The following is an 11,849-nucleotide window of genomic DNA, read 5'->3' as shown; positions in this document are numbered from 1 at the left end:
TGCGTGCCAGCAAGATCTAGCGGAAGATCCCTGCAAATGTAAACACCTACATGCACAGTGACCTACTTACAAGTTACATGTGGGCTTGCACGTAGCCATATAAAGTATTTTTAAAAGCTGTCTTCAAAGCCTGTAATTTAAAACAATTTTCGTGCAGCGTGTGGCAGACTGAATAGAAATGATGCTTGACAGTCATTCATCCGAATTTTATTTAGCTTTAACATACAGAGTTTTCTTTTAAATTACAAAGGCTTACACTGTGCCAAGGACTTGCCATTGTATTGATTTCAATGGGGAATTTTGTTTTGGACTTGATGACACCGGTAGCAGCCCACATTTTGAGTGGGTGACATCTAAAATTCAGTGTCATGATGTTGAACGATTTCCACTGATTTCCAGACACAGAAAAAAATTCAAAGACTTACATACATTGAATGCATTCTGTTTATTTGAGAAGGAAGATCTCATACGAGTGCCCATTATGGAAGGCATCTCTTATCATGTACAATAAAATCAACCATTGCTTCCAGCAGAATACAAAAATACACATCATCTCAGTGACTTCCATACAATAATAAATATATAATCATGCATCCAACAATAAAAAGGCACGGAAAACTGGTCACTTAGTAGTCATAAAAATTACTAACTATATTAACAAAGCCACCCAAATTATCTGTACAAGGAAATGTAACAATATATTCCAAAGGTGAAAACACATAAAACATCTTTAAAATAGTATATGCAATAAATACCTCAATTGTTTTTTATATATTAAAAATAAAACTGTGCCATTGTAAACAGTATGTAAACAAACAAAATTCACTGTTCCTTACCATTATTACAAGTAAATAAAGCCAAAAGTTACACCCCTGCTCTGTTAGATATACTTCATTGGCAAGTTTTGTCAGGCAGTTTTAAGTTTTACTCTTTTCTGCAGCAAACAGAGCCCGCTATGTGTGTAATTGTAAGTACTAGAGCAATCGCTAAGCTTCAAAACTGACTACCCGGAACATAACAGGTCATCAAATAGTCAGAACTGAAACTAGGAAAAGCAATTTTTGCAGTGTTACGGACAAAAGTCATTTATTTATACTACATATAATAGTGTCAGTAAAACTTAGCCGCTTATATACCACTGGTCTCCTCTAGGACTTGGGGGGCGGGGGGAGCTGTATAAAGGTGGTAAGCATCCTTACTCCCATGGGTGGAGAAAGTGAGGCACACAAAGGTTAATTGAGTTGCCCCCAGTCTTGCACCAGCTCCGCGGCAGGAAACTAAAGGCGGAATCCAGACTTCCAGCCACTTCCTCCTCATTTCCTCGCATATCCTCTACTCGTCCCGGCCTTTCAGACAAATAATGGTGTGTCCTGAACTCCAGTCCTGATTATAATTACAGAAAGATAACGAACATGCAAAAGGAAAGTTGTCTGCTCGCTTGGGTGCCCATCTGCTCCCACTAATAACCATGGGGGTTTGCCACTGACCGCAGCAGGAGCACAACAGGCGCTTCTTTCCCCCCAAATCTCTGATGGGATCCACGTTAGCAGACTAATGAGCCCAGGCAGAGCCCTCTGTATCGTCCACGAGCCTAGTGATTGCCTTGACTGCTTATTCTTTTGAGGTCTGTTTCTATAGCCAACGACCTCCTGGAAAGTTCAACCAAGGTGCATACTTCCTTCCTTATTAGCAAGGGGAAGAGTAGGAATCTGAATATGATCCTTTCTTAATCAAAGTTATAGGAAAAGATTCCTGGGAGTGGTGGGCATTTGCACAGATGTCTTCAGAAAGAGCCTCATGGGAGAATACGGCTGGCTTGCTATTTTTTCCGCTTTTGATAACATTGGCATAACTACCTCATTTTACAAATCCTACTGTATCCCTGGGATGACTATCTACGATGAATACAAACTTACCTGTTCCGAACACACATTTCAAAGTGCATGATAGCTCGTTTGAAAATGATATTTTTAGCCTTAGATGAAGAAATTAAGATGCATCTATTTAGCTGTTTCACAGCCTTATGTCTTTTTACAGGAAGAATATATTTGGAGCATACACAATTAAAAGATACCCTGGAAAGGGATTTAGGAAGCACTGCATTATGGTATTTTTCCTCCCTGGTGCCATTAAAGAACTGATCTTTCTGTCTTGAACAAGGGATTTCTCTAACGTCAAGCAGTTGTCTGATTTGCCTTACCGCTTAATATTTTCATAATTTTATTCATCCATAAAATATTAAAAGAATCATTCTACAGTGGCTCTGAAGGTACCTCCATGTCTCGATGAGAAGTTTAAAGACATATACTATATAATACTTTTTTTTCAACAAGGTACTTTTGGATAAGGTACTTCAAGTGTCTCATTCCAGATCTGCAGAGCCAGGTGAGCTGTATGAAATCAGCAGGTATACAAACCAGACGGGACTACTTTTTATTAATCAATAAATAATTCTTCATTTTCACCTGCCATGCTGCATGCCCTCTTTGTGGAGAGAGGTATGAAAGGTGATCTGTTTTTAGAAGATTCTGTATTAAATCTTACAAAAGTTATTTTAGCAGGTATTTTCTTAGACATATTCAAGGACCAGATCAATGAAAAATTCTGTACATTCTCTGAGGCATATATTCCCACCTGTGTTATAGTTTGTAGGTTCTGTAGAAAAATCCAAATAGCAACTGCAGATTTCACATTGGGAAAAAATAAATACATTTCACTCATTTAAAAAAAAAAAAATCACAGTAGGAAAATAGCCAGTAAACAATAAATTCAGAGGGGTTTAATCTTGGCCCCAGTGAGATCAATGGGAGTTTTGCCAAGGATTTCAACAAAGCCAAAATTTCACCCAGAATCGTATAAAATTCTTTAGCCGACAACAATCATAAACATCCTGCCACTCCATTGTATAAGTTAAATATTAATAAGCATCTGTAAACATCCTGAAATTCATCTGATATAAAAAATATTATAATAAAAACAATGCAGCATCTCAAGCATTGTATAGTTTTAAGTTTTTTTGGCTCTAGACACAAGTTGGCGCCATTATATTGGGCAAAACCAGGGTATGTATATACATATATATGTACAGGTGTGCATGCACATACACACTACAAACTAGGTCCTACATATATACACATGCACACACAAATACTGGCAAGAGAACAACATTCATAGCTATGGCATTTAAAACTCTACCGATGATCAATCTGACGATAACTTTTATGTGAGGAGCAATTTCTACCTACCCAAATCCTCTGTAGGCTTACACGTAAATGCTAAAACTGCAATGCGTGAGCAATCTCCAAGGGGGACTAAAGCGCTGTTTAAAGCTAAGCACATGCCTAAGTCCCAACAGATCCATATGTTTGCAAAGACGGTGAATTTTCCTGTGGATTGAACAGGACCAAGGGGAAACGAAGGGCAGAAACTACTGAGCGCGCAGCAATTTTTACCTAGACCAGTACAAATCATATTAGATGTTTTCATTTTCTATTGAATATGTTTTCAAATTGGGTGGAAATCATGTGTTTCAGCTTTTTGCTACAAAATGCTATTCAGATCCGAATATATGAGTTATGCAGAAAACTAGACAGTGTCACATCTCTGCAACACTTCCACGTGCACTTTATGCATCCACTCATGCAAGTAAGTGGATGTTACTGCAGAATTCACTAACAGCTGTACTTGACTGGAATACTAGTTTAAGTGACAAGCCTGGCTAATGAGAGAAACGATCCATGTTGGGCTGGGATCCTCTCAGGACCTTTAAAATACCTTTAGATGAAATTTGCTTTTTTAAATGCCAGAGCATACACTACAAATACATTCGTGCAATTCCATAGTGCTCGGCATTTAAAGATACCTGCTCTCGATGTACAATTGTGACAGTGAGAAGCTTTGTTAGTACTGATATGTTTGCCGTCACCGTGAATTAAGACAGGAAGCTGCTACTATTAGATGTCATTAAATGATTTGTGTGTGATGACAGCAACGAAGAAGGACCAGATCTCAGGTGCAGAGATCAGGCCCTCTTCACCTCTCAGAAGCTCCTCAATGGCTTGTACGCTTTATGTACAAATCCCATCTATTGCACATCTCATCTTCTGCTGTGAATGTTGTCTTGCCCTCAACATACAAGCTTCAGCGAACTAAATTACTAGGTAACTGGCAGCTTTAGGGAGGTCCCATGTTTCAGCTTTTTTGGGATTCAAAGGATGTGATGTAAGAGAGCGGCTAATGAAACAAATTATTTCAGGACAGATTCACAAGCTGTGCTCCTTGTGGGGAAAAATGGCAATTTTTGTCAGATATGGATGACTGCATTTTTGAAAGTGCACGTTTTAAGGAGACAGAAATCCAGGACAGAAACCTTCACGGTGACTATCTGCATGCCTCTGTGCTCGTAAACCTTCACAAAGTGTCCAAATAGAACACCTTATATTCTTAAAATTCTCATTAAGAGCCCCCAGGCCCTACTTGTCAGCACACGTGCTCTCCCTCCCTGAAAAGCAAGAGCAAACAGCTTTGAACGGCTTTCCTCAACCTTGCTGTTCACAGAAGAATTGACTGTAACTGCAAAGAGAATTAGTCCCAAACAGAGCTTACTTCAGTTGACACGGGGAGAAAAAACATGGTCATATCTGTAACTCTTTCCCTGTTAATGACATTGTCAGGTTATTAAATAAACTAAAAAGTTTTTTATCCAATTAATACTTTCATTTAAAAGTAGGGCTTAAAATGCTAATTCACTGTAAATATTCATAGTAGGGATTTGGGGCACTGTGGGGGATTTTATTTTTGGCTTTTCACATGGTTTCCATCATGAAAACAAACTAGCCAATTTTACTTTTAGTTCCTTTCTTCCTGGTTTCATCTTCCAGTTCACATGCTCTAGTATAACATAGCTATACCTGGATCAAACACAGCTTCCTAAAAGAATTGTTTCCAATGAATTTGGAAAAAAAGATCATTTCAAATTACTTTAAACTTTGTACCATAGTGCTTTTACCCTCAGTATCTTTTCAATCCTAACACTAATCTTTCAATCATACCAGAAATAGATTTTTCCAAAGTGTTTGTTCCATAGAATAAAATATAGATCAGTCACTTGCATAATTGTCCTACTAATAGCTACCATAATTTCTAGTATTTTCAAAAGTCATATACAGCTGGTGGAGTTAGCCAAAACACTTGTCTTTCGAAGGGCATTCCAGTAGCTAGTGTTACTTGTTAATGGTATGGCAAGCTAAATACAGCTTTCAGCAGGGACTGCAAGAGTATAACTTAAAGGATTTTAGTCTACCATGGCTAGGCTAGACTTCAGAGCCTGAATCCCTGGTCAATCTAGATCTCCTGGAGCATCCTAGAGCTTTTTCCTAGCCTGCGGGTCCAGCTCTTCTGAACAGAAACGGGGGGAGACATGCGAGGGTCTCATCTTGCCAAGCGGCTGGGAAGTCATCCAGAGACAGGAGCTAGGAAGCAGCGTGAGAACATTAGTAGAGACGTGACCTGTGTTAAACATAAATTATGCACCAGTTTCTTCTGCCCTTGCTAATGTAAGCAACAGGTTATATGAACTCAAAATCCCATCAAAGAGCTTATATAAAAAGTGCTTGGGTCAACTGGGAGACAAGGTCTTCAATTATTTAACATAGATGTTTATAATTCTACCAAGTAAATATAGGAATTTTGTATTGACTGCTCTGAAGGTGGTTGGTCTTTAACCACTGCAGCTAAATTCATTACAATTTGTCCAGGAATACTCTCAGGTCTGTAATTGCCAGCATTTTGTTAGTTTGCCAAAGTGTTAACAGTGCTAATATATTTTTTTTTATAGTTGATGAGGGGATGATGTTTGAAGTTTGAGTCTACAGGCTGAAAAAAACCCCAACTTCCAAACCATTTTTTTTTTCAGTTAAAATATTGAGGGCAATCACTATTATGCCTACAGAAATTGCTATGAATTTTGGTATTAGCTCCAACTGGCTACAGGAATAGTCTCCTGGAAGTCTCCAGATGGCTTCCAAATGGAATATAATTTCTGAGAAACAGACTGGGCTTCTGTATGGCAGAAACGAGCATTTCAAGTACACAAGCTAACCATTAACAGAGCTTTTAAACCTAATGCAACAGTAGTAGAAAAGAACTAGAAAATTTTTTTCTTTTTGTAAAAAAGATCCATTTCCACACTATATTCTATATATAAATACAGGAATTTATACAACCAGTAAAGATCTTCTATTGATAATTACCAAATGATGCTTTATCAATCCTGCTGACACTACCATTAATCTCTGAAGAGGCAGCAGATATATTTTAAGTCCTGTCCAAACTCCTCAGCTTCCTCAAGTCATCAAAAACTCCTCCTTTTACTTAAGACAGCAATACAGTCATGTACAGTTCCTGCAAACATTAAATCTTTGCAGTTAGAATAAGCAGCATCAAACCTGGATGATATGAATATCATACCACAAAACATACAATCTATGAAAACAGGATCAAAAAAATGGGAGAGCCCGTGGTATAAATGTAACACTCAGGACGCTGCAGTTGAGAGGTACTTATGTTATTGGGGTGAAGAAATAAATTTATAATTACTCATATAATTTTCTGTGGCTCTCACTTACTCACACGAGTGACAAGATGATCTCCTGGTTGTAAGCTATATATTGCTCCAGCTCAGTTGTCCTCAACAATATGCATCACTTGTGACTTTACCTTTCACAAAGACTTTTTGCACTGCTAATTATTAGTTACTAGAGCTGTCAAACTTATATGTAAGAACTTAATACTTAGGGGCACAGAGGCAGCAATGGAGAAACAGTAGTAAACATTAGTAATGCAATCATTAATAGGAAGCATCAAGCAAAATGGAATCACTGCGGGGGTTTTTGTATTACATGTCCATTGTGGCATTATCTATGTATAATATGTCGTTTTACATCTATTTTTAAAGTAGGACTATGGAACATCCTCTCATATTTGCTCTATATATTAATTTTCCATTACATGTGAAAAAGGTCTCCTGCCAGTCTTCCCGAAAGGAAGACTAGATGCATTGAAAAACACTGATAATTTTACCCTTGAAATAAGATCTGTTCATTATCAAGGCACTATGAAATTTTCATTAAGTGAATTAGCATCGCTGAGTTCAATTAAAAAGTCAAAATTGGCAGGTTATCTATTTCTCTACAAAAAGCATAGGAAAATACGAAATGGGCCATTATAGAAAAAATCAATTCCTCTTGTTTGAATTACAGTTATACAGCATTGCAGTATGAATTTCTTTGGGCAGGGATGGAGAGAGAAAGATGATTTCTATTTATTGTTTACAGGACCAAGCATGTTTACTCCAGTCCCAAAGTAAGAAATACTGGATTGAAATAGTTTGAAACTGGGAGGGTTTTTGATCACACACTTTACATTTTACTGTTCTTGCAAGTTTAAAATATTTTTCTTTGAAAGAAAGAGATGTTCAGGAGAAAAAAACAGTGGTTAAGGGGAAACACATAAAAATGTATCATAAAGAAAATTTGCAACTGCATCATATAAAAAATTTCATTTTTTCAACAAGTTTTTTCTTTAAAGCATTGTAAAAAAACCCCCAACACCTACAACCATGAGTTTGCCTGATTTCATTCTGTTTCTAAGAAGACGGCATTAGGCATTATAAAGGCAATACTTGCATGACCCGAATCAGAGGTTGCTACAGCAATTGAATACAGTGAATTGGAAAAATCCTATTTGAAAAAGACAAAACAGAAACATGCACTTAGCAATCTGCTGCCATTTTAAAACATGCATTTCTCCTCTTCCTCTTTCTGAGGTGTAGGGCATTTCATCTATATGAATACCAGCCACTTCAAAAAAATGCCAATTGCTCTATATTCCTTTCAGATTTTAAGGTACACTGACTGGCCATGGAAATTAAGTGTATTCAACTAGGGGAAAAAAATTCATCCAGTAAACTTTGTACAGTGATTTTTTCTCTTGATGAATCTAGCATGTTGAATCAGGCTCCACAAGTTCCATTGGGATAACTTGTTTTCTAAAAAACTAACTACTTTAGGGGATGTGTTTACCTTATTTTTGTTGAAATATTGGGATGTATGCTTTGAAGCACTTTAAACATCAGGATTAAATTATAAATACTTCAGTTCACTAAAAACGTAGCTATGTATGTCCTTAGTTCTAGGAGCTGGGACTTCTACAGCAGTAAGGAAAAAAAAAACCCAAACTTGGAAATTACAATAATCATGAGATAGTAACGCTGTGTTCAAAGTCTTTCTGTAGAAAAGCCACATCACTAAACACAGTTACGACCCATGACCATGGCAGAGAAACCCCGTAAAATATTTTGAGCCTCCTTGTCACACGCATTTGGATTTGATAGCCAACACTAGTCTAAGGCATAGAGTTGCATAAAATTTGCTCTCCTGGGCGTGTAATAAATACAGCATAAATGATGCTTACAATTGTTTTCTACTTGCACGTTTAAAAAAAAACTTCTGCTTAGGACAATCAAAGTTAAATTCTTTGGTGGTCATTTAAAAAAACCAAACTATACAAAGACAAGTGATCAGTTGTCCTATACTGAGGTAATTTGAGGAGTGCCATAAGAACGTTGCGTTACAAACACCACTTGCCCATTTTCCCTGCCTAAAAGCAACTCCCATTTTTTAATATACTCAGCGTAGACCTCTACAGTGACCTGAAGAGATCCTGTTCCATAGCCCGTCTTAACACATTGCATATAGCAAGGCTGAAAGTTGTAAAGAGAGTGTATCCTACAATCAGGAAAGCAAAGGAAAGTTCTTCCATGTATTATGTCCTTGAATCGACCAGGAAGATTAACTACGTAGTCTACTGTAACATCGATATATTAGAATGCTGTCACACGTTAAAATATAGCACAGCTTACAGAGAAACAAAGAGAAAAGGAACTTGCAAAGACTTGACGGATGCCATCTGAACATTATTAAAGGGGTCAATGTCAAGTACATTAAAAAAAAAAAATCTAATCTTGCCATTGTTTGCATAACTTCCCATTGTTTGCATACACTTTTCATACAACAGCATGAAAATCATGTCACTTGGCAAAGGGATTTTGTTTGTTTTTTTTTTTTTTTTTATGGAAAACCTAATGGAACATAGCCTTTTACTTTTATTTGTTTACCAGAATAATCAATTATGTCCACAGAGCTCCCAGGGTGGTGCCTGTTGAACCTAGAGCAGCAAAAGCACATAGTACTATAATTGGATATAAACAAAGCCTGTTTTGCTCCTTTTGATTTTTTTTTTTTTTTGCAATAAAACAATGAGGGGAATAGATTTTACTTTCCAAGGGACAATTTCCATCTACTTTCCAAGGGACAACTCCCATCATACTCATGAGAAAGGGAGGGCAAAACCAGCATGCAGTACTTGACGTTGGCCCCTTTAATGGGGAAAATAAGCTTTGGAAAAAACAAATGAAACCTTACTCTGCTGCCTATCAGGAAAACATAAATAGGTATTAAGATACTCTTTAACCTGTAAGAAATGTCAAAGCTACTCGATTAAGTAAAAGTCAAGTGTTCCTCGTGCCTCAATGACACGTTGTTAGGAACAGCAAGGAGACAGCGATTCTGTGCAAGTTTTCTGGCAGGTGGTGCGATATCATCTCATCTCAAACATTTAAGTAGGTTTTTTTGTAGATCTATGCAAATTATTTTTCTACTAGATTAATACTTTTGCGAAAAATTTACCAGGAAATTCAATTATGAAGCTATGTTTTGTTTAAGCAAACTGTAAATAACCTTATAAGTTGTGGTCTAACACAGTTTCTAAACAAAGATGGTTTTCATTTTTTAACCTGTTTACACTCATGGATTACTATCTTGCATGTGATTCATCTTTGCATGCATAGTGTAAAACCTTAGAGTTTGTTTTTTAAATTTTTATGATCTACTGATGTAGGAGTGCTGACAAGAAACAAATTGATGCCTTTGTAAAGAAATGCATACAGAGACATTTTTAAATTAATAGTAAATTAGTAATGAGTAAAAGCTTACCCCACAAAAATCAAATCAGCTGCTACATTTTAAAACTCTTCTTATGTATGATAAATAAAATGAATTTTCCTGCAAAAATTTTTCATTAATCTTTCAACCTGCTTTTTGAACAATAGAATAAATAAAACCATTAGTGCCTAGAAGTTCCAATGTGCTACAGATATTTAAGATAACTGAATAACTACATTAAAATGCACCATGATAAAATTCTTTATCATTTTCCATGCAGGAAGCCAATTGATATTTTTGTGAGGTACCGGTCTTTCAAAAATACTCGTAAGTTAGTTACCTGATATACCTTCTGTACATGGTATATTTAAAAATCTAACTGTACAGTGTTTCAATCATATATAATGCATATAATCTGCTGAATATGGCACAAATGCTAAGTTTCCACACCCACACATCCTTTGCCGTAGAACACATTTTAGGCATAACACAACACTGAAGAATAGAAAAGTGCCTGGAAAAAAAAAAAAAGAGACACTCAAGTAGTAATAAATTAAATCTCATTCAAACCAATATAAAAGTTGTTCAAGTGTTTAAAGTATCAGATGTGTCATGCAACAGAACAACAGACGATTCAGGCAGGCACACCATGCATTATAGTTTGCATTCATGGTATCACAAGGTATCTCTCCCCCCTTCTGTGTGGCCAGCGAGCGCTGGGTACCTGCGGCACTGTAAGGCTCATGTGTTGAACCTCCAAAACCTCTCGGTCTCCTGCACAGGAGGTTTTATGAAGCTGGGCCTCAGAAGGATAACCGGACAACCTCAGGCTGTACAGTTGTATCTTGCTGCAGTGTAAAGAGAGGCATACTGAGCTGCATGTAAGCAAAGCAATCATTTCTTGTTTATATTTTCCAGTCAGTGCAGTTCACCATAAACCAATCGATTTACCAAAATGTGCTTATCCGAACTGGCCAAGTTTGTACACCAAGAAAATGTCTTCACAGAACATGTCACCTTTTCCATTTTTTTGGCACAAATCCTTTTGTACTCTTGCAGCAAGCTCTTCACCATACAAGAATTCAGAGATACTAGCCTGTACAAACACACCGGTGCTTATTCTTCCATAGAGTAAACTACAAAGACAGCTAAGTGCCTGCAACAGCTTTGCTTCTCCAGCAACTTTCCCTTCTCTCTCCAGGGAGAGCACCAGCATAATTACACTTCAGACAAAGGGGTGTTCTTGCCAAGCTCCTTAATTCCCTGGAGAATTCGCTTCATATGCCCCACTTTCGTTATCCCCAGGTCCTACAGAAATAAAATAAAATAAAAAAAAAAAAAGAGAAAAAGAAGAAAGTTTATTTACAAAAAGGAAAAAAATAACCCATTATCATGATCTAGCCATGCAACAAATGTCTAGAAATGTGCTCACTGCAATCAACATTAACCGGAGAAGATTCTATGGCACTAGCAAGTGTTGCCTACCAAAAACGTTGCTTAGAGCATACAATGAATCCCTCTCTGTCTTGCAGCCAGAAAATTACTTACCTGTAATAATGACAACCCAAGGCACTGCAATATCTGTCAAAAACATCTTTCGCTTGACTTCTAAGTACAAAAACCTTTCACAATTTCTGGCAAAAAAAGAACAATCTCCCCCTCCTCTCTAATACAGCGATCAAATGCTTGGTAGGATGTGATGGATTAGAGCTTCTGTCCAGCAATGTCACTTGATCTGAGGCCCTATGATGTCTGTTTTAATCAACAAACACACACATCCCCAGTTTCTCGAGGGAAAATGGATGTAACGGCTACAGGCATGTAGGACAACTTCCCTTTAGAGAGCAA

At 37.1% G+C, this 11,849-nt stretch overlaps 1 protein-coding gene across 3 annotated transcripts in view; it reads right to left on the bottom strand.

The window, feature by feature from the left end:
* Window positions 1-426: 426 nt before the first annotated feature.
* DGKH (diacylglycerol kinase eta) overlaps window positions 427-11,849 on the bottom strand; it is a 172,872-nt gene continuing 161,449 nt past the window's right edge. For all 3 annotated transcript variants that reach the window (XM_087757192.1, XM_087757189.1, XM_087757190.1), the window contains one exon: window positions 427-11,309. In XM_087757192.1, coding sequence (XP_087613318.1) covers window positions 11,220-11,309 — 90 coding nt within the window. In that variant the 3' untranslated portion in view covers window positions 427-11,219. The remainder of the gene's footprint in view (window positions 11,310-11,849) is intronic.

This window comes from Nipponia nippon, unplaced genomic scaffold (assembly GCF_047370975.1).
Source record: "Nipponia nippon isolate SJK-2023a ecotype South Korea unplaced genomic scaffold, ASM4737097v1 scaffold_2, whole genome shotgun sequence".
NCBI classification, from domain to species: domain Eukaryota; kingdom Metazoa; phylum Chordata; class Aves; order Pelecaniformes; family Threskiornithidae; genus Nipponia; species Nipponia nippon.
This window is presented reverse-complemented; position numbering and strand designations above follow the sequence as displayed.